The 20,800-nt window shown below is 47.6% G+C and overlaps 6 protein-coding genes across 6 annotated transcripts; 2 read left to right on the top strand and 4 right to left on the bottom strand.

The window, feature by feature from the left end:
- Positions 1 to 5,711: 5,711 nt before the first annotated feature.
- On the top strand, positions 5,712 to 6,728 carry EDB93DRAFT_1330347 (uncharacterized protein; the record flags this gene model as incomplete). Its single annotated transcript, XM_041455168.1, has 2 exons — positions 5,712 to 6,177; positions 6,230 to 6,728. The coding sequence occupies 2 exons, from the start codon at positions 5,712 to 5,714 to the stop codon at positions 6,562 to 6,564; spliced, it is 801 nt and encodes a 266-aa protein (XP_041304905.1). The 3' UTR covers positions 6,565 to 6,728.
- Positions 6,729 to 7,202: 474 nt separating this feature from the next.
- On the bottom strand, positions 7,203 to 9,234 carry EDB93DRAFT_1242017 (major facilitator superfamily domain-containing protein; the record flags this gene model as incomplete). The annotated part of the gene is made up of 13 exons (XM_041451958.1): positions 7,203 to 7,284; positions 7,352 to 7,468; positions 7,518 to 7,600; positions 7,659 to 7,882; positions 7,932 to 8,004; positions 8,051 to 8,079; positions 8,108 to 8,168; positions 8,221 to 8,438; positions 8,493 to 8,532; positions 8,593 to 8,801; positions 8,857 to 8,927; positions 8,978 to 9,053; positions 9,147 to 9,234. The coding sequence occupies 13 exons, from the start codon at positions 9,232 to 9,234 to the stop codon at positions 7,203 to 7,205; spliced, it is 1,371 nt and encodes a 456-aa protein (XP_041304904.1).
- A 699-nt stretch (positions 9,235 to 9,933) lies between these two features.
- EDB93DRAFT_1242016 (uncharacterized protein) lies at positions 9,934 to 13,162 on the bottom strand (the record flags this gene model as incomplete). The annotated part of the gene is given in 10 exon segments (XM_041451957.1): positions 9,934 to 10,027; positions 10,111 to 10,418; positions 10,488 to 10,775; positions 10,838 to 11,307; positions 11,327 to 11,555; positions 11,700 to 11,996; positions 12,045 to 12,323; positions 12,396 to 12,875; positions 12,926 to 13,011; positions 13,087 to 13,162. 10 exon segments carry the CDS (start codon positions 13,160 to 13,162, stop codon positions 9,934 to 9,936), a joined length of 2,607 nt encoding a protein of 868 aa, XP_041304903.1.
- A 22-nt stretch (positions 13,163 to 13,184) lies between these two features.
- Positions 13,185 to 15,137, bottom strand: EDB93DRAFT_1230588 (uncharacterized protein). Its single transcript, XM_041451279.1, has 2 exons — positions 14,881 to 15,137; positions 13,185 to 14,815 (listed from the first exon to the last, which is right to left on the bottom strand). The coding sequence occupies exons 1-2, from the start codon at positions 15,112 to 15,114 to the stop codon at positions 13,556 to 13,558; spliced, it is 1,494 nt and encodes a 497-aa protein (XP_041304902.1). The 5' UTR covers positions 15,115 to 15,137; the 3' UTR covers positions 13,185 to 13,555.
- Positions 15,138 to 15,182: 45 nt separating this feature from the next.
- EDB93DRAFT_1210119 (glycoside hydrolase family 20 protein) lies at positions 15,183 to 18,038 on the bottom strand. The gene is made up of 12 exons (XM_041451032.1): positions 17,180 to 18,038; positions 17,036 to 17,125; positions 16,836 to 16,985; positions 16,763 to 16,783; positions 16,349 to 16,712; positions 16,244 to 16,292; positions 16,107 to 16,191; positions 16,018 to 16,058; positions 15,923 to 15,959; positions 15,813 to 15,873; positions 15,609 to 15,760; positions 15,183 to 15,557 (listed from the first exon to the last, which is right to left on the bottom strand). The coding sequence occupies exons 1-12, from the start codon at positions 17,717 to 17,719 to the stop codon at positions 15,465 to 15,467; spliced, it is 1,683 nt and encodes a 560-aa protein (XP_041304901.1). The 5' UTR covers positions 17,720 to 18,038; the 3' UTR covers positions 15,183 to 15,464.
- Positions 18,039 to 18,057: 19 nt separating this feature from the next.
- On the top strand, positions 18,058 to 20,013 carry EDB93DRAFT_1164234 (uncharacterized protein). The gene is made up of 3 exons (XM_041450130.1): positions 18,058 to 18,127; positions 18,181 to 19,796; positions 19,878 to 20,013. The coding sequence occupies exon 2, from the start codon at positions 18,198 to 18,200 to the stop codon at positions 19,743 to 19,745; it is 1,548 nt and encodes a 515-aa protein (XP_041304900.1). The 5' UTR covers positions 18,058 to 18,127; positions 18,181 to 18,197; the 3' UTR covers positions 19,746 to 19,796; positions 19,878 to 20,013.
- Positions 20,014 to 20,800: the final 787 nt, after the last annotated feature.

The raw sequence follows: 20,800 nt of genomic DNA, 5'->3' as shown, positions 1-20,800 counted from the left end.
TTCACCCCAACCAGAGCGGCAAGGATGGAGAGGTAGATGAACTGGATAGCCTTCATGTTACTTGTCATAACCGTGCTTTAGCGATGGCTGTGAGCACTAGGAGACTACTCACAAACAAAAGTTTGGCCATGCGATATGCGTAAAGTTGCTATGACAAGTGTCAGGAGTGCTATATGCAAAGGAGGCGCTTGTATCTGAGGCTTTTGGAATTCAGCCGCGTTGAATTCATATTCTTCTGGTTGTTAGCACTGAAACGGCGAGGTTAAACCTCGTGATAAAGATTTACGCTGGCGGCTAAATCAAAGCAAAGATTCAGTGCTGTAGCATGGTTGAGCGATGAGATAAATTTGAAAAAGTCATTTGATGCCCGTAGAGTGTGCGACTTGAAGAACATCATTCCGTTCAGCACTGAGGGTTTGGTGGTCGTGAGAAGGATGGTCATGAAGTCAATAGTGGACGTAGAACTCCTGGTTATACAGTAGTCGAAGAAGCTGTCATGTGCCTAAGACCATTATTTTCAACAAGCTGCATTATAGGATGTAGTCGTAGGGGTCATCCGACGTCGAAGAATCTGATGTAGAAGTGGTGCAGGCGACAGCATAGAGGTGAGTCCAAGTTGCGCCATGGCAGCTGCCTAGCGGTCGACAAGAGCAGTTTAGTCGACGAGGAGCTCGTTGTGGAGTTGTTCAAGGTGATCTATAACAAATCCAAGGGGTAAACCGGACGACGCCAGAAATCACTCACTGATCATAGTAGTGTTCCAGTTGCTTGGCGTAGAAGCGTTCGATACTGCCACGGACAGCGGCCAAGCAAGCGGATCTAGTTTTGTGCTAATAAACGACAATAAGTGTGACATTTGGTTTCGAAAAGTATCTCCATACCTTGTGTCTGCCTCGGCGGGAATTTTGATGCCATTTGGTATCCGGGGGTTTCGGTCGAGGCGGGATACTACCGAGAGAGAGCGGCGTGGTCGTTAGATTCGAAGTGTGGACGAGAAGCAAAACATTGTTGGTCATAAGATATCCGTACTATAGGACAGAGGGTTGGAGCTGCGTCCGCTGAGAGGGCCCACTTGAGTCATCGATCGTGAATGTTTTCGTGCCTGGGAGTAGATTTGCTACTGGAACAGTCGCTGTCATGATGTCATCCTACAAAGATTCAAACATTAAGCAATTAAAGCTGAGTAGACCGTAAAACTTCATACCTTAGGCTAAGTGCTTTCTCGTATCCTTCGCGAAATCATCACCACGGTCAACGAGGGTGGTGTCAGAATTGACGTGGACAGCACCATCGAAGATAGTGGAAATCATAATGCCATTAAAGATGAGAATGAGTCGTGAAGGAAGTAATTCAAGTTGGGAAATGAGAGGCGTACTTTGCGGGCACGCAATAATGTTTATGTCGAACCTTCTGGTTCAATCAGCAGTTAGCACTAGTGTTGTTGTCGAGGTGAGGTCAACTCGAGCTAAACTCGGCTCGGCTCGAAAATGACCCAATTCGTTTCAACTCGAACCTTCCGAACTAAATCGAGTTACAACTCGTTGGACTCGCGAGTTAGAAACGAGTTCATGTAGTTTACATCCATACATCGTAATCCCCTGTACTACATCATAATGGTCATTATTGTTGTATCCCTTCATTGCAATTGGCACACAGATTGGCAACTAAGTTCCCCTCCAACATCCAAAAGAACTTGGAATCTGGATTGTCACTCTCGGCTATTGAAACCCTGACTGGACACTGAAATTTTCAATTGAAGGAAAACACTTAAATATCTGACTTCATTTCGTACATCCATCAGAGTTAGCCAGGCCCAGCAGGAACTATCAACGCCCTCGACATCACAGCATGAGCTCACCAACTCAACAGCAATTTCTTCCCGGTCGTTGTCTGCTGGATACGGGCGCATGAACAAGCTCAATGTAACTGTTCGGCGCTCAGCCTCGATTCCTACTACTAGCGCTACTCCTCTGACTCCCACCATCATTGTCTCCGAACCAACGACAGCACCAGAAACTGTGCAGGAACTCATTCGCAAGGAACTCGAACAAGACAGGAAAGATGCCGAGTGCGAGTTTTCTCGTTATGAAGATGCAGGATTACTACCTGACGTGGCTGAACGCACAACGGATATAGTTCGTTTCTGGGAGGTATGTCATATCATTTTTTTTCATTAATTTCATAAGATTAAGGAGTATTATATTCTAGCAAAAAGAACACACATTCCCGCTTCTATTTCGTGTTGCCATGGACGTTCTGCCTGCTCAAGCTTCATCTGTGCCTTCCGAGCGCACATTCTCATCAAGCAAAGAGACTTGCACTCTACGGCGCAGCAACCTATCTCCGACCATACTCGAGGCGCTACAAGTTCTGAAGTTCACTTACAAGCAAGACCGCCTCAATTTTACGGAGGACCTGGTAGCTAATGAGCAGGACTACACGATATCTGGACCTGTGACTTCAAGAGCAGTTGACGAGCTAATGGCTGCCGGGAATCTTCGCGAGCTCGATCAGTTGCTTGCAAATGCAAGGGAAATTGATTGCAACTAGTTTATTGTAGTTTCTGTCTGCTCATCGTGTATTTACTTGCAAAAATCGTCGTTGGCAGTATCTAGCATCCCTGGCTTCTCATTGGCTGAACCACCGGTTCGCATAATTCCGAACTCGTTAGTAACTCGCGAGTCGAACGAGGCGCAACTCGTAAGTATCGAACTGTGTCGAGGTACCACAAATTTCCACCTCGATTCGATTCGATTCGCCTCGCGGCAACACTAGTTAGCACTGCCATGAAATAAACAAACTCGTTCGTGTCTGGTCACGTGCTCAAAAATCAGTCTATGTCGGCAGCCTGAGCACTCTAAATCTGATAGTATCATCTCAGCCAACGTCAAGACCTCGATACGCGAGAAGAGAGATACAAGGAGAGAGGAAGAAACAAAGCCATCCGACTCTACAGCTTCCGACACCCTCTCCTTCGTAGTCTTCTTCTGGTTTAATCCTTGGAATTACTTCGAAGGAGTTGGTTTTGAACCACCATCAGAGCTCTTAGTGTCTACTTGTGCGTGAGAATGGTTTTAATTTCTGGTGAGTCGGTCGTAAAACTGTTAGTAGTTGATAGATTAATTCTGCGTTGGTGACCTTCACAGATTAAGATACTCAACACGAATCCAAACCATAACCCACCTTCACCCCAGGGATTCCGCTATGTCAACTGATCAGTGATACTGGTTTCCAGCACTCAGCAATGTTCAGACAACCACGTCTCCGACTCGTTCACTCCCGTCCTATACCTGATCAATGCTGCCTCAACGGTCTTGAGATGCGCTTGAGCCTGGGTATTTCACAGTCATGAGTCATGCCTTTCAGCCGACATCTTTTCACTCACGTGAAAGTTCGTCTTCAAGGCCATCGCCATCATGTTTCAGTCTATCGACCTCTAGCAGCGGCAAGAACTAGGCTATCTTGTGTACTATGCGTCTCCCCGAGCTCTTTGGATCATTGTTCTGTGTCCCATGCGCGTCTTGGACATCTGAGGTCGCCTTGGTGTTAAGAGGAACTGTATGGGTGAGAGATCAAATTGTGTATTCATTGTCAATTCAACTTCGCGTTCCCGTCCAGATTAAGGTCCATGCGCCTTTCTTGCGCATGGTTGCGAATCACGTGATATGTCATGATGGACGATGGGTGATGGTTTGATCTGCCACAACTTCTTTCAAAGTCCGAGCCAATCTCGTTGTGCAGATTTGTGCTAGCAGTATGTCTATGCGAAGCAGAACTCGCTATTCCAAGAGCAGTTTGGATTGAACAACCTACGGTGAGAAGCAGAACCCACTCAGGCGGCTCCTACAGGAGATCGCCACGCACCCTTTCATCTTTGTCTGAAGATCATATTCGCACGCATGTCTCTTCGTTGTGACAACCTGCACATACAGATACGGCGTTGATATTTTATGGCCAGCTTGAAAAGCTGAGAGCTCCCTCGCTTCGCAGACTGCAGACTGTATCTGGCTTGCATTTCATCCGTGTCACAGAAATCAGACGAAGGCCTGTTCTAGCCCAGGAGACTCCCATAACGTATGAAATCAAAGTAGACGGACTTCACGACCTGCTGATAACCGTTGAAGAGACCCTTCGCGGGCAAGGTCCATTCGAAAAATATTCTCATTTGTCTACTCATGTGATCGGTATCTGATGGACAACTTCCAGATTAACGACTGACTCAGCGGTTTATTTGTAGAAGCTGAGTCTCACGCGAGCGAGGATGGTTCTCCTGAAACGGTCCTTTTTTGGTCCATTTTTGCTAGTGAAGGCTCAGCGTGTCGGAGAATACAAGAGGGATGCATCGATCAGGTCATCGCCATTGATTCTCATGCGTGAGCATTCGTTTGATAGTTCACCTTGGACGACTTTTTGGTTCATCTTTGCTATCTCAACAGCGCGATAGAGGGTCGCGTCGGATCATGATATCATTGTATAGTTCAAAGATGAGGCTTTGTTTTTATTTTGAATTCCAATTGCTGTCCTTTGCAGAGGAGTACTCTGTAGGATAACTCGTTCTAGTCTGTGGGACCTCCAGGCGCACGAATGCCGTGATGTGATCAGCCCGCCATTCCCGCCGGCCGGGCTTTTATTAACTAGAGATACCGTGCGCATTTGCCTCGGAGGTGGCAATGATGCCAGATCCTGGGTGAGGAAAATGGCCAACTCGGAAGTTGATGGCCACTGGCAGTACCTGCCTCGGAGATATTGATGCCACCAGTCGCCTGCCTCGGGGAGATAGAGATGTGCAAATTTCAAAAGCTGGTTCGGTATACTTCAACTCTGTAGCGGACAAGCGTAACAACTAACTACATTACTGGAAACAGCGCATCGCCTGGGGGAGTAAGTTATGTACATGAAAGTCTGGAAAACTTGAAACAGACAGATCATATGCATCCAGGAGGCGATCATAGTAAATATTGTCTCGACGAAGTGAAAGATATCGGATTGAAAACCAAGATGACAGGAAAGGATGGATGCAAGCAATTCCAGAATTTCTGACATTGCCCAGGGCACAAAGGACGCAAGTACTGCGGAAACCGTGGACCTGCCAGTCTTTCCGATGCTCGATCTCAAGATCTTAAGGCTAAAATAAATCAGTCGAATATTATTACAAGATATTCCGTAAGTAGGATGCTCCGCTATTCCAACGCTTATAAGTTATAAGGCACACTTGCAATCTGGCGGGCCGGTTTATCCGCCCTCAAAGCTTCACGGTTTGTCTACTTGTTCCAGAGGAAAAACGGCCCGATGATCATCGGCCTCGTTCGTGATCCCATAACCGGGAGCGCTTATGAAAACCTTCTCCATGCATGCCGCTGGTTAGGAATCTGGCTAGATGTCTTCTAAAAGTACACCTTCTCGGCACTCGGTGAGAGATTCCATCACTTATTCCATCACGGAACTCAGAACAATGTATAAAAATATCCCTTACCATCTGGCTCTACGCCATCACATAGTGCACACGAGCCTGAGTACAGGAAACAAGCCAAAGATTGAGTGCCGGAGACCCTTTTTCGTCAGATACAGTATATATGGCTCTCTCGGTAAAAATATATAAAGGCTTGTAAACATTTTCTTGCATTCGTAGGAATTGCCGGCAATTCAAAATGAGTTTGTATTTGCAAAGGTAAGATTGTTCTACACTTTGTAGACTTAAGCATGAGCTTACCATGGATGTATATCTAAGGCCAGAATCGTCACTAACAACCACGCAGTTGATATGGTCAGGGCATGCTCCTCGAGGGGCAATGAGACCAGGTCTGCAATCATGTCTCGAGCAGCTTGATCGAGTCCATGATAAGATAGACCGTGTCTGCAATGAATTTCTGGAAATCCGGACCCGCATCACAGAACTCCTTGTCACCTGCCAATCAGACGTCATTATGGGGGATGACAGCACATTGGATAGCAACGTCGACTTCCAGGCAATCATTAAAGACGGGCCTCAGACCATCCTGCCACTTGCGCTAGATGAACCGGATGCCGTTTCACCGTCGGTGAATCCGCCAGAGCTCTCCATCTTGGCAGAGTCGCCAGCATTCTTTGGCCAGCTTTCGGACCTAGAGCCTGAGTACGGCGCTCTAGGGTATACTAGTACCCTAGCAGAGGGCGCTCCCGTTGGTGAACTCCCCCAAGGTAAGTTTGCGATATGCGCAGTTTCCTTAAAATGCTTACCATGCACGACCAGACATGATGCACAGTGGTACCTCTGGTATCGTCAACTATGGGTTGGGTGTATATGAGTTCCTACCGCAGCATAGCACGTACTCAGCTGATGGAAAGATGTCGTCCGAGTCTTCGGTCAGACGCGACCCACAACCACCTCCTCCTATTGCGCAGGCCGGCCTAGATAAAGTCAAGTGCACTTGGCACGGATGCTCAAGAACTCTCAAGAAGAATTGCATGACTCGTCATGTAAACGAGATGCATCTGCGGAAGGTCAAGGCTGTTTGTGATTCCTGTGGACGGAGGTTCGCGCGCCCACATATGCTGAAGGTCCATACCTGTCGTAGAAAGTCCTAAATTGTTTCCCATACATATCAGAATATTCAGCCCTTGGATTTTGATAAAAACTTCCGCGACGCACATGGCCACGTGGACCATCATTACAAATCTGAAGATCCAAGGCACGTCGCGATGATGTTTCTCAAGGACTATCTATTGGACGCCGGCTTGACGTCGATAACGTGGAAGGACGTAGGACGATAGAAGACAAAGTCTAGAGCGAGCTATATATAGATGGATCAGTGCCATCTGATGCGGTGCCCAAATATCAGAAGCCCTGGCTGCGTCATCGTGTGGTAAGCGTCATGCTTAGACCCCGGGTCTGTAGACTCCCGACGAGCGCAGCAACTACTTATTAACACAGATCACGGTATCAACCGCAGCAGAGAAATCGACCGCATCATGTTACCTCACCCCTCGAATTCACTCACCAGTGATTAATCTGAAGATTTCAGCTCGTGATTTGCCGCAAGCTGCCACACACTCACTTGATGGAGTTGCTCGCTCAACTTCACCCCTGGCGTTTAGCGTAGGGCATCAGCTTCGCTCAAGGTGACTGTGAGCCGTTATGAAAGATCTGGCTATTGACGATGATGACAGATATATTGTTCCACATAGACTGATTATAATACATTGGATAAACGAAGACCAATCTGTCAGTTATTCTCCACGGTCGAGAATCCAACATCTATGCTCGCCCTCATGCGATTCCCGTAACGAATCGTCAAGAAAATCAACCTACAAAAGAAATTTTGAAGCGGTCCTAGGTCAGCATCACCACTCTTGCAGTCAAAAAGACTCATACCCTTGTCCGATGACCGCGAAGACAGCCGCAATGTTGTTCGTCCACGCAAAACCTATGAGCTCGATCGATGGAATGATAATAGCAGTGGTAGCAGACAGAATGAGCGACCAGCTCGCTCTGATAGGTAAATGAACAGTGATAGTCACGTGATATCATGGAGACTGACATGCAAGCAGCCGTGGCCTCTGCGCTTCGAGAATGTACTACGTCCACATTGTAAGCATGAATAGGATCTATCACTAAGTCGACCTATAAATCAGCGAATCACTTTATGTATGAGGTGAGAGATCTAACTGGCAGGACTTACCCCCATTCCCATCGCATAAAGACATAATACATTTAGCGCAAGGCCGATCGGGCCCCCAATATACGTCGTGAGCAACCCTGAAGCCACAATAGACAACGGGACAATAAACAGTCCCCCTATCCACGTTGCTCTTAAGCGGTCTTCGGGATACCATGCTCCTCCGTGCTTCTCCCGGCATTTTCTGACTACAGTGTCCGATAGGCGGCCAGAAACCAGAGCTCCAGCTGTTCAAGGTCGTGTTGGTGCACTACGAGTACAATGCTTCGCACTTACTGAAGCATCCCAGTCCATTTGGGAGAAAAAGCGCCCCGATGATGGCCTCGTTCGTGATCCCATACCGGGGGGCCTATACCGCGATCAGGATACAAGATGAAAGACGATTGTTAGCTCACAATAGTATACGCCATCGGTATGTTAAGAACTACATCGTTTTACGTGAGAATCACTACAATCAATAACAAGTAACAACACACCATACATAGTGTTGACCATTAGAGCTGACGCAAACATCTATATCTCACACAGTCAAGAGTTCGTACTAGCGCATGGTAAATGCACTCACAACAGCAAATAGGTTTGGACTGCGAAGCAACCAAAGACTCCTTAGAGGATTAATCCGTGTGATATGGATCCATCCCCTGGATGGCAGTTTATCGATACCCAATGTGCCGGGATGACTGGTCTCAGGAAACGAAAGGTATATGAAAAGCATCTCGAGTAAGCCCCATGCACCGATAGAATAATGGAAATTGCGCCAGGACCAATACTGCGTCGCCGCACCTGTTCAAACACGTCGTTAGAGTCAGCGACTATAAACATCCAGAATGTATGTACCTCCAACAAACGGGGCAACACCCCACCCGATGTTTGTGACCTGAGATAGCAGTGTTAGTACCAAACCGAAAACAACCAACCAATCATCACGATTCCTCACACTAATGAATGCCCCAATAACAGTCCCCCTCTCCTCCAATTTATAGATATCACCAATCACACCGGTCCCCAACGACACCCCACCAGAGCATCCAAACATCTGCACGAATCGCCAGAATAACAGACTCTGTAACGAAGTCGACAGAGCGACACCGCAACTCCCAACACATAGAAATGGCATTGACCACAGATATATTGATCGGCGTCCGTCTTTAGGACTGGAGTTAGAACTCAAAGACTACCGCAAGTGCGTGGATGCGCGCACAGAAAGATGAATAGGCAGCCCAAGCCAATGATCCGATGGCATAGGCCAAGATCGACAGACTGAAAGCCAAGCTGGGATATGACTCGATCACTAGTACATATCAGACGAGCAAACGACACACCTGACGACAGCATCCGTTAAGTCGAGATCTTTAGCTATCTGGGGAATGGAAGGCACGAACGACAATTTAACAAACACTGACCGAAGCGTGATTCATCAGTATCACGCCTCTGGATCAACAGCTCCCAGTACTCACAGGCTAGGAAGCCCAAAGAAGACGCATGAAAGACCGATCCACCTCTTTTGATGTGACGCGAATCTGTCGTAAATAGCTTCATGCGCGGTGAGCACCAGCAGAGGGCTTTGTTCTGAAGTCATCGTGAACTGGTGAGCTGAGCCTCGTAGATAGCGGGGAAGGAATTTATATCATAACCCATGCACAACGCCACAGCCAGGCCCAATCAGTTACATACCTGCCGGCAAGACTGCACAGTTCGTACGTGTACAGACAACGCTTCTCTTGCGAGTTACCAAATAAGGTCACTTTAAAATTGCCAATATGGTAATTTTGAACATGTGCTCGTGCTGCGCGACGAGATATGTAATGCATACACGTTATCATGCACAACAAGAAAACTCAATTGAGTATTTCAAGTATTGTCATGTTACTTGCGACCTGATGTCAGCTTGCCATTTGGAAGCGATGAGTACAACTGGGTTCTTTGAATTATGATTTGACCATCATCGACTTACTGATCATCCTCCCTTCATTCATGTTGAAAACGCCACTGTTGTAATGAACTGAGATGCACCAGCAATTCGCTGTTGTCATGCACACTTTCATTCCCCGGGCCACTATGCAAGTAAGTAGTCAATGATCATTGTCCCAGAGCAGAAGAAAGAAAGAAAAATACATGAGATGTACGCTACTAATTAATACAAAACTGTGACGTCAAGAACCGAACGAAGCAAGAGCACACCTTCGCTATACAAAACTCGTAAGGGAGAACATCCATCGTGGACATGACAAGCATGAGAAGGCCATCGCGGACACGACAAGAATTGATGAGGGTATCGTTACCGGGACCGTGCAGGAGCTTTATTTGTTTCTGCCACATTATCCAGTTGCGCATTCCGTTTTTGAGCGAGTTCGTTCTGGCGTTCTAGACTCCTACCATGGCAAATGCATCAGCACAAGACCTTGGACATCCAAGCAGGAAAAAAGAGGGAAAGAGATGGTCAATAAACACAAACCTCATCTGATTCTCCAACTCCAACACCCTCTCCTTCGCCCCCTGCCTCTCCCTTTTATATTTCTCCTCTCCCGCCCTCAACCTTGACTCATACTCCTTCACTCTCGCCTCCCACTTCTGATCAGCCGTATTCGTCTTTTGGTTTATATTCGAAATCTTTTCCTCGCTCAGGAGGAGCTGGTTTTGAACCACCACGAGACGTTTCTCGGCATTTACTGCACGGGAAAGAAGCGTCTTTGTTTCTTGGGAGTCGCCTTGGGTCGGTCGTCGGGATATCGTTAGTTGTGAGGTCAATTCTGCGTTAGTAGCCTTCGCAGATGAGGTAAGAGTATCAATCAAAGTCAACGTAAATTCAAAAACACTCATAAAAACACACACCTTCAACCCCTCAATCTCCCCTTCCTTTGCAGTAAACTTCCGTCTCCACGTAGCCTTTGCCTCACCGTATGCCTTCACGCTCGACTCAAACTTGTCGATCTGTTTCCACCGCACATCAAGCTGCCTCCGCATCTCAGCAAGTTTCTCGGTGAATTTCCCTTCCGCATCTTTGACGCGTTTTTCAAAGTCGAGTTGGATCTGGGATAGAGCTTTGAGTCGTGTGATGAGGTTGTCGTGGAAAACACTGAAATTGGTGAAGGGCTTCGTTTCTGCTTGATTGCCTTTCTTCTGCGAAATAGCATGTTTTTGTGAGTGAGGGACGCGTGTTAGAGAGAAATGAAGAAGCTTACGGGAGTCTTATCCACGCCGAGAATCTTATCCATGTATTGATATATCGTAAGCAGCAATGTGTTTCGCTCTGTAAGCTGATCACGATACTGGTTCTCGGCACTCAATAACGTCCGCTGGTCCTTAGATAATCGCGTCTCCAGCTCGTTCACTCTCGTCTTATGCCCAAACAACTCTGCCTCAGCAGTCTTGAGACTGCTTTGCGCGTTGTCAAGTTTCTCTGAGAGACTAAGACGTGCTTGAGTTTGGGTGTTGAGTTGTGTGGTGAGCTGTTGTACTTCGAGCTGCAATTTATGAATCAGATCTTCACGATCACGAGTCGTACCCTCTCGGTCGCCGACATCTTTCCTCGTACGAGATAGTTCGTCCTCTAAGCGGTCGACATCACGTTTCAGCCTGTCAACTTCTAGCTGCAATGAGAACCGTGCGGTTGTATGGGTCTCCCCTAGCTCTTTAGACCGTTGCTCCATGTCTCGAAGCGCGTTTTGGACGGCTTCGAGGTCGCCATTGGCGTTGTGTGAGGAGGGACTGTGCGCGCGAGAGGTCATCGAGGGCGCTACGCAGTGCAGAGTCTTTGTCTTCGAGTGCACGACGTTCGCGTCGAAGCTCAGACTCGTGTGTCTTCTCTACATCGTCGAACTCGCGCTCAAGACTCTCCCGAGCTTCTTGCTCGTGTTTCACTTGAGTTACTAGGTCTTCGATGTGCCCCGCTAATTCTTCCTGACGGGCCCGGTGTGCGTGCATGTCTTGAACAGATTGATCGTAGAGTTCCTGGAGGTCTTGAAGTTGAGATTTCAGTCCGGAGACTTTCTGTTACGATATGTGAGCTTTTGGATTTTAAATGAGAGATGGAGATGGATGTACATCTTTGAGTGCAGATGCGAGTGCTTCTAGCGTTTCGCGCTCGACTGCGTCCTCCTCTCTCTGACGTTCGTGATCCTCAGCCATGCGATCTGCGTCTTCCTCGAGCGCATATACTTGCTTTCCGAGTTGCTCAATCTCCTCATTCGCAGCGCGGAGCTCGGCATCTTTGTCTTCCGCTTCTTGTTCGAGGTGTGCGAGTGTGGCTTCGAACTTAGCATGGAGGTCGTTGGTATTGGCTTCAAGCTCTGTGATATTGAGGCGGAGTTCTCTTGCTTCGTTTTCGCGTTCTGCAAGAACCTATACGATAGGTGAGAGACGGAGGACAAATAAGACAATGAAACAAACATCTCTGAGCTCTTCGACCTGACTCCTGGCCTCCTCGACTTCACCCCTCCACTCCTCCTCGACAACATCAACGACGCGATCATGTTCCTGGATTAAATCGTCAATCTCTTTGTTCTTGAGCTCCAATTCGTCCTCCTTCTGTTGTAGTTCGATGGTAGCGGCAGCAAGCTTGTCCCGGATTGCATTGAGATCGTCCTCCACAGCCTCGCGTTCCTCTCTCTCCTCAAGTATCTGAGCCCGACTCTCACTCCTTTCAATGCTCTCCGCTTCTCTCCGTCGCTGCAAATCCTCAACCTCCAGTTGTAATCGATCAGCATGGTCAGCAAGTGCCTCATTCTCCTCCTCGCGTACAATGAGAAGTTGATCGCGCTGCTCGAGCTCACGACGAAGTTCTTCATTCTCCGCACGCAGATCCTCAATTTTTCGTGCATAAATGGGATCTACGGAGTCATCACCACTGCGCTCGATGATAACCTGGGCCTTCCTCAACTCCCTGATCTCATGCTCGCGCTCTTGAAGCTGCATCTCAAGATCCCGTTCCCGTTCATGTAGCTGAGTCTCCAAATCGCGTTCGCGCTCGTGAAGTCGCGACTCAAGATCATGGTCGCGCGTTGAGCCACGCTGAAGACGCTCCAACTCACGCTCAAGCTCCAAGACGAGTTTCTTGAGTTTCTTAATCTCAAGACCACGTTGCTGGACCTCAATCTTGAGATTAATGTTCTGTTTGAGAGCAGCATCGATCTGGTCTGGTGCAAGTTGCGCAAGACGCTCCTCGAGAAAATGGACGCGCAGTTTGATGTTAAAGTTTTCTTTTTTGAGAGAGTCAATGTGCTGTTTTGTAGGTTAATTCAGACAGAGTTTGGTGGTGAGGTTTTGTTTACCTTTTCTTGATCTCTCAAAGATAAAGCAGCGCCTTTTCCTCCTGGTACGCTTTGTCTTGGACGTCGCGCACGTGGAAGGGGTGTGTCTGGGCCATCGCCGTTACTGGGAGCGGGTGATGATATTGACGGGACACGGAGTGGTCTGCCGGGTGTGCTTGGACCTGATACGAACGACCCGAGCGACAGATCCGGGTGAGTACCAGCAGAGATGTCTGCACCGTTTGGAACGGAAGACATGCACGTTGGGAGCACGGGGAGAGAGCTTGATTACTCAGCAACGACCATTTGTCCTTTATAGAAATTTAACGTTGATAGAAAGATCAAAGTTCTTCTACACAAACCAACTGCAACGTGTCGATCGTAAGTACCATGGAGATCAAAATCAGATATAAGTATACATGATGAAGAAAACGGTGGTGGACTGCCGAGAAGATGAATTGACCCGCCAAAGGCTGATAATATGTACTAATCCTGCAGTGAACCGGTGAGTTCTGAACTTCTTGTTGACAATTTTGTTGAGGTATTACAGTTTAACGATCAGACGAGAAACAACTATATGAACGGTTGACGATAACGACGACGAAAGAACAAAATAACTTGAAGGCAGTGTATGGCGAACGTATTCCAAGCTCAATGATAATGCCTGGAGGCTCCCACGACATGCAGCCCAACAGCCGCTTTCAAAGATCTGAGATGCATGTTGACTTCATCCCAATAAATGTCCTCCCTTTGAACTTGGTCGACACAAGGAAGCCACGCGAAAATGATGCGAGCGAGCGATTCAGCATCTGTTATAAACTCGTATATTTCCAATTCCGCTTTTTGTAGGGAGGTATGTTGTATTGGATCGTCATCAGGATCGATGTCGATAGTGGTAATATCGATTGCAACTCGCAGTGTATGCAATTGTGGACATAGACTGAGCGCTGTGAATAATCCATGGAGGGTGACTGAAGAAGGAAGGGCATGTGAGCTGGTGATCTCTAGAGTGTGGATATCCGGCCAAGTAGACATGGCTTCCAAGAGAATGTCGTTGTCCAGGTAGATGCAGGAATCACAAAATATGAGCTCCAGGGTCCGGAGCTGTTTAAAGCGAAGGAAATGCGGAATTGGCTTCAAAATACCGTCTGAGTCCAGGAATTTGCTATCATAAGCAATAATGGAGATTTTTTCCAAAGTCTGCAACGCTTTGCAGTTGGACAACGCATGAAAGAGCTGCTCTGCCTCTTCTGAACCCAGATAGTTGGCTTCGAACCTGAACTCTTTCAACGAGGGGAATTGCGAGTGTTGCATGACTGCGATGATATGTGCAGCATCGTACAGCTGTCGAAAGGAAATAGTCGTGATGCTAAGGAATGGTGATAAATCGACGATATCTTGTTTTAACAGCGAAGGAGGGTCATTACACCCTTGATCAATTGACAATTCAAGAAGGGTAGGGAGGGAGGAGAGATGCTTCCATGTTGCCCAGTCGAGCATTGGACAAGACAGAGTTACAAGCCGCGTGCACCAACGAATCCGATCGGATAGTAGCAGGGACAGCTCATTTGCCGTGCTGTCATCATCGCCCATTTCAGGAGTGTAGATGCATAAGTGCTCCAAATCAGTGCAACGTCTCATAAAAGGCCCTTGCAGACTTTGGTTGACAGTGGATAGATGACATTGGTACAGCCGCTGCAGCGAGTGAGGCAGAAAGAGGTCCAAATATTTGGTGGAAATATTTAACGACCTCAGCCTCGGGAATACGCATGCCTCGGCAGGGATAAGAGAGAGAAAGTGGGGATGATCAAAATCTATGTTCAATTTGCGAATACGGGCGGAGTGACGCAAAAATTGACGGGTCTCATGGGCAGATAATGGTTCGATGCCTCTCGCCCAGGGCCCGCCCCACTATGATGTAGACGCTCGGTCAGCCGAAAAGAAATGGACAAAGCGTAATAAAGTCGTGCACTGACCCTTGTATCACTATGATATATCAGTGGATGTAACCTCGTTACACAGCCCAGCAGTGGTTCTAACTCTTCGATCTCAGCCCACAGCAAATCCATCGCGGGCTCGTAAAATTTTCTACATGTCCTTGCAAGAGCAGCAAGGGATCTCTGAGTCGATGTTGTTTGAGTAAATGATATTTCATTCACGTAGGTTAATATCTCCAGGAGGACTTCGGGAACAAGTAAAGCCTGATGCATCACAGGTAGAGTCAGGACTCAGACTCAACTAGCTTTTATATGTAAATCTCAAAAACATTGCCTATGTAGGACCGATGGCTGTTGTTACCTGTTATTTTCGGACTTCCAAGGAGAGTATAATTAATTATTGCTGAATGTGGATACTTCGTGGTTAAGAGCATCGCTTCAAATATTTCGCCAACTTCCATTTCGCCGCACGACTTCTCGCAAGACTGAGGCATAAATTTCTTGACATAACTCATGTTTTTGGTGAATAAGTGCTATGCATCTTGCAAGCGACGGCGCAAACTGATTAAAACCAAGACCAATCGTGAAAAGACCCAGGATTCCGATCAAATTCTAGATCAAGCCTACAAGTCACATGCGCCCGGTCGAAGCGCACACCAATGCGGCTGGAGTGGGATGGCATTGACGCCGCGCTGCACCATCCTGTACCTGATGTCCTATATCGTTCATGTCATTTGAGTACATCCGGATCAAGAAGCAGTCCTTACATGCAAACGAGGAAGCGCCTCGGTGACGTTGAGTGCAGCGCCATTTGGCTGCTTGCCACTCCAAAAAATTTCTGCTGATGCTGCGGCACGTGGCCACACGATTGAATCGACATTTTGGGTACTAGACTGTTCACTCCATAAGATTTGCTCGCCTGCAAATTGCTCAGAAAGGTCGATTTAACCTCGAGACTAGATTGTATTTACCTCCGAGAACAAGTTTATACTGTGCCTCGGTCAAATTTGCCAACGGATCAAAGGTATATGCCTAACAAAACATTGTGAGATGCGTGGCTATTCTCGACATTCATGTTTACCTTGGACCAAGTCTGGAAGGGGTCGCACCAGCTATTCCTACTCTCCCAAAGAATGTCAGTTCAGATCAAATATATTCGACAAGATGAGGACTAACCCAGTTGGGTTGTCTCCCAGCCACCCACCAGCACCACAATCCTAGGATAATGAGAACATTGTGTTCCGTAGAAGAACTCATCAACTAACCAGGTAGAAGTAATTTGATGGTGCTTGGATGATCCTGAAACCACTTCCTGCCACTGCTGCAGCATCTTCAGAGGAAATCCAAATCCTTTCAATACAGTTGAATCAGCTGAGTCAGATCATTATTTTATCATACTGACATCACAATAGTCTCGTTTGAGAGCGTAATATTCCAGTCGAGGACCATTTCTAAATGAGATTCTCCATTCAATACCGGCATTCAAAGGAAGAATCATGGCGCATACCTTCCCATACAACAGGCGTCTTTCCCTGGGCAATCAGTGCACCATGGGTGGTCTGTGTGAACCTGTCAAGAGCACCGTTCAGCGTCATGCCGGTCCTGTTGAGCTGCTGCTGCGTGAGGTAATCGTCAACATAACAGTTCGTGTTAAGTTCATCGCCCCCGGTGCTAAAATAGTGTGAAGGGAGAGTCTTCGTAACATCGGTGAGCAAGGAGGCGGTGAAGTTCATGACCTCTGGGAGTGCAAAACGAAGCTGGCCGGCAGGGGGCTCGCCAGCAAACTCTGCCCACGGGCTAGCGTCAAGGCACGCAACATATTCTGGGTAAGTGGCCCCAATGATGGCAGTATGACCGGGTGTATCGATTTCCTGGTAGAATCTTGAGAAGTGATTCGCAAAATTGACTGATAAGTACTCGCCATCATAACATCGATACCTCTCTGTGAGAGCACAATGAGGAAACAGAAGACCGTGAGAAAGGGGAACACGAACTGCAGCAGCATACTGCACGATGTGTTGGACATCGCTTGCATTGTAAACTTCTTTACGAGAGTATGCGCCGTTGATGGCAAGCTCGGGATACTGTGCAACTTCAAGTGGGAAACTCTGACTGTCCGTGATATGCCAGTGGAAAGTGTTGATCTGTCTAGCTTGTTAGGGATAACAAGACAAGACGCTGGGAAAGCACCCGCCTTCACCCAGCTCATCGCGTCCAAAGTTCGCAGAATGTCGCTGACCGCGTAGTAGTTCCTAGAGGTATCCAGTCCTAATCCCCGGAAAGGCTACGTATATGGGTTCATGCGCCTGACGCCAAAGTGCAAGTGATAGCTGCTCACATACGCAGGAGCGTCCGTGATCGCAATCGGGGCAAGTAAAGTGTAAGTTACTCCTTCAAAGTGATAGAAAATCTGATTGAAAGTGGTGAGTCCTCTGTACAGACCCAACGTCGAGTTCGCTGTCAAAGTAGCAGCCGATCCATCTGCTGGAATGGTTAGTGCGTACTCCTCACTACGGGTTCCCAGGGGCTTGACAGCTTCTAAAGAAATGGGCTGTGCACAAGCCCCACTCGCGAGAGATAGCGTCAACTTTGAAAGCGTCATCGCGCTAGCAAGTGCGATAGTGTCATTCGCGCCGCGGTCTACGACGAGACGTCTAAAGTCGTCATTTTCGAGATAATACTGTGATTGCGCAACCGCATCACGTAAATCCGATGGTGCGCCTTCAATCTGGACGTCAAAGTAAAATTCGGGGGAAACTTTAAGGGCGGTCAGCCCGGTCTCGAGAGTGGTTGGGATGGGCCAAAGAGCCTGGACACCAGAAGGAAGGATGCATCCTGCGACAAGTGCCAGGATAATAAGGTAGCGAGAAAAGGCCATGAATCAAGATGTGCCGGTTAAAGATGCGACCAGTTCAACTGCAGCTGTTTATACTAATATTAAAAGCCACGGCTGGTTCAACATGCGTACGTAACGCTAAATATAAGGAGCGACCCAGAATTCCAATGCAGTTAGTGTGTCCGGCGTTGATAGGTCCAGCGCGGATGCCTTTCGGAAATTTGGATCATCCACGTTCGAGAAGTGGGATCTTGTCGCTTCTTGCGGCGTTCAGCGGCGCGTACTAGTAAACGCGTCAGTCACGGTCGCGTGACAAGTCAAACTGAATTCCCTGAATTTGAAACGCATGCTGAAATGTCACGTGACGTGTTGGTTGACTCCAGCTACTTGTAACTTTCACTTCTCGTCCGACAGTCTTGTAGTTGTGGTAGTCCAAAGTGCACCCTGCAGGTATGTCATACCTTATAAATGGAGTATCCAACATGACACTCTCGATTGTCCAGAAATTCCACCTGCAGACATGGGCACTCGTGGATGCTATATTTACCGTTATCGAAATATGTATTTCTGCTACTATCGTCATTATGACTCTTTTCCGGAGGGTCTTGGCGTGAAGGTGCTTCAATGGATGCGGTTGCCAAATGCCATCACAACCAAGCAACAGGAGTTAAAAGAGATGCTGGACGAGTTTGACGGCCAATCTTTTCCCCTAGAACTTGATGATGGTCTCACTATTTTTGATCGGCGCGTAGACATTAGCTGTGACGTTGATGCAGAGTGGGCCTATGGGATCGACCTTGATCACAATATCTTCGACGTAAACGGAATACCATTTTACTCCTTGGAATGCCTTCCAGAACCAGGAGCTCTTCCTCAAGACATTTCCGAAGACCACTACCACAACCTAGCTTGTTCACCAGAGTGTCCCCCTGAGGAGAGGTACAAGAGGCCAGCGGCGCCAGTTATAGACGACTCTGACTTAGAGACATATCGATCTTTGGCTTGCACGGGCCCTGGCGCGGCTTTGAGCGACCTGCTCGGCATCAGCGACATCTTATCTACAAATGAGCAGGTTCGGGTCTCATTGTTGGAGATGATCATTGGGCGCTGCATGCCCCGCCTTCAACTTGGTCAATTAATTCACGAATTCGACACCATATCCAATCACAACCAACTCACAGATGATGGATGGTTTACCGCATACTCCGTTATCAGCTTTGCGTTTGCTCCTCAGATATTCGATGCGCCATCCGTGTTGGTTCAGCCTCCCGAGCCGGATAGAAAGGAATGTGTATGGGTTCGCGAAGACACCGTGGTTTGCTTCGCAATGCATTTAGACAACGAGAGATGCCTGCAGGCCTCTGTGTCACGCTTGATCGAATCAATTTTAGAGCAGCGGGATGCTCCAGGCGATTACTTTGGAGTTGCATTCTCTGTTTCCCACTGTGCAATCGTCAAAGTGATAAAGGACATACACACGACGTTTAGTCATACCACTGCCCTCCAATTTTTGCCATCATTCTTCGCAGTGTCTCCTTCTACGCCAGGAATCACCGCTCTTGCTCGCCTTGGTTATCGTATTGACCCTGCACTCTATGTGAGTGTTATGAAGGTCTGGCATGGGCATGAGGGAATAGATGTATGGCGCAAAAAGTCCTTTGCTCAGGGGATTAGCAGTGCACCACCCAGCATTACCTCTACAACACTGCCCTCGGAACTTTGGCAAGAGATCGCTTTGTATCTTGATCTACAAGACGTCCTCACACTGGGATTGGTTTCAAAGCTATGCCGTGAAGTGGCCTCGATAGTACTCCGCTATCCCCATGTCCTTGGTCATCGCTTGGTCGGAGTTTCCAAAGAGCTTCCAGAGTATCCGCTGCAAGCTGCTTCTTTCTATGCTACGCGAACTGGCATTCCTGCCACTGTGTTTGTCGGGCAGGATACATGGGGAACTCAAAGCAGGGTTGCGTGTTTTCACACCTGGCTTCGTGTTCCTGTTGCAGGCACACTCCAGCCTGACGATGAAGGGAAAAAGAAAAAATGCGCTCCAAGAGGGTGTTATCGTTAGCACCACATAGGATCCCCACTGTGTTGCATATCCCGTACATGTGGGTCTCTCGTCAGTAACTTTTTTATACTCCATGGCTGAACCATACATATTCATCACATTGTTTCGTGGAAAAATGAAAACTAAATACAGACATGTAACACACAGTTTCAATAATTTCTCGGCAAGCATTGCCCTGTACGGTACTGCTAGTTGGTACATGTACACGCTCGAAGACGATCGAATTCATGCCAGTTTCTGCATCGGATCCAGTCACGGGTTTAGCGTGATATTGTCGATCTCTAAGGATGAGGCGTGGTCTAGCACAAACATCTGCACGCGAAATAAAATCTGGGAAGTACTATACAACACATTGCTCTAGGAGAGCCCGGGCGGGTGGAGGGGGATTTGGAGATTGTGACCGTTCTCGTCGAGTGGTGGAAAACCTGGAGATTGTGACCACAACAGAAAAAAGTAGTGGTGACTCGGAAATGGAGAAGAAACCGGAGATGGTGAACGCTGCATGATGAGATCTTTGTCAGGTGGTGGAGTGGGACAGTGTCGTGTAAAATTCAGAGACTTTGACAGACTATCATTATCATTGTCGATGTCGATGTCGTCATGCTGGCATTCAGAAGGACCTGCTTCGAGTTGTGGAAAGCTGCAATTGAACTGGAGGAAAGCATGGATTTGACACCATCAGCAGCAAGTAGAATCGTTATACAACAGCGGGCACTCGCTACCTTGGCGCTTGCATCATCTGCCAATTGTTCTCGATCGAGGCAGTTGTCGTTGAGGCTTTCAGAATTCAAACTGTATTACATTTATGCGTAGCCCGGATAATTTGGCCCGTTATTCCATTCAGCAAGGTTTTGGCAGATGTATCATCCAAGTCGAACAGTCAAAAATCAGTGTAGTAACGTAAACTGAGACAGGCCACCATCGAATCCGACCAGAACTATCCGTATACTAGATGGAACGTGATTCTTATGACAATAATCAAAGAACATTATCTGTAGGTAGCACATATCTATAACGTCGTGCTTTACAAAATTGGCGACAATACCCAGGAATTT

The sequence above is a fragment of the Suillus bovinus genome, assembly GCF_016758785.1.
Source record: "Suillus bovinus strain UH-Sbo-P2 chromosome Unknown EDB93scaffold_55, whole genome shotgun sequence".
Lineage (NCBI taxonomy): Eukaryota > Fungi > Basidiomycota > Agaricomycetes > Boletales > Suillaceae > Suillus > Suillus bovinus.
This window is presented reverse-complemented; position numbering and strand designations above follow the sequence as displayed.

Coding starts and splice junctions, on each gene's coding strand:
- EDB93DRAFT_1230588 (XM_041451279.1), bottom strand. CDS start 15,114: ATGCATCAGGCTTTACTTGTTCCCGAAGTCCTCCTGGAGATATTAACC. Junction 14,816..14,880: donor TATATCATAGTGATACAAGG/GTCAGTGCACGA, acceptor TCTACATCATAG/TGGGGCGGGCCCTGGGCGAG.
- EDB93DRAFT_1210119 (XM_041451032.1), bottom strand. CDS start 17,719: ATGGCCTTTTCTCGCTACCTTATTATCCTGGCACTTGTCGCAGGATGC. Junction 16,293..16,348: donor GACGCCTGTTGTATGGGAAG/GTATGCGCCATG, acceptor AATCTCATTTAG/AAATGGTCCTCGACTGGAAT. Junction 16,192..16,243: donor TCAAACGAGACTATTGTGAT/GTCAGTATGATA, acceptor CTGTATTGAAAG/GATTTGGATTTCCTCTGAAG.
- EDB93DRAFT_1164234 (XM_041450130.1), top strand. CDS start 18,198: ATGGGCACTCGTGGATGCTATATTTACCGTTATCGAAATATGTATTTC.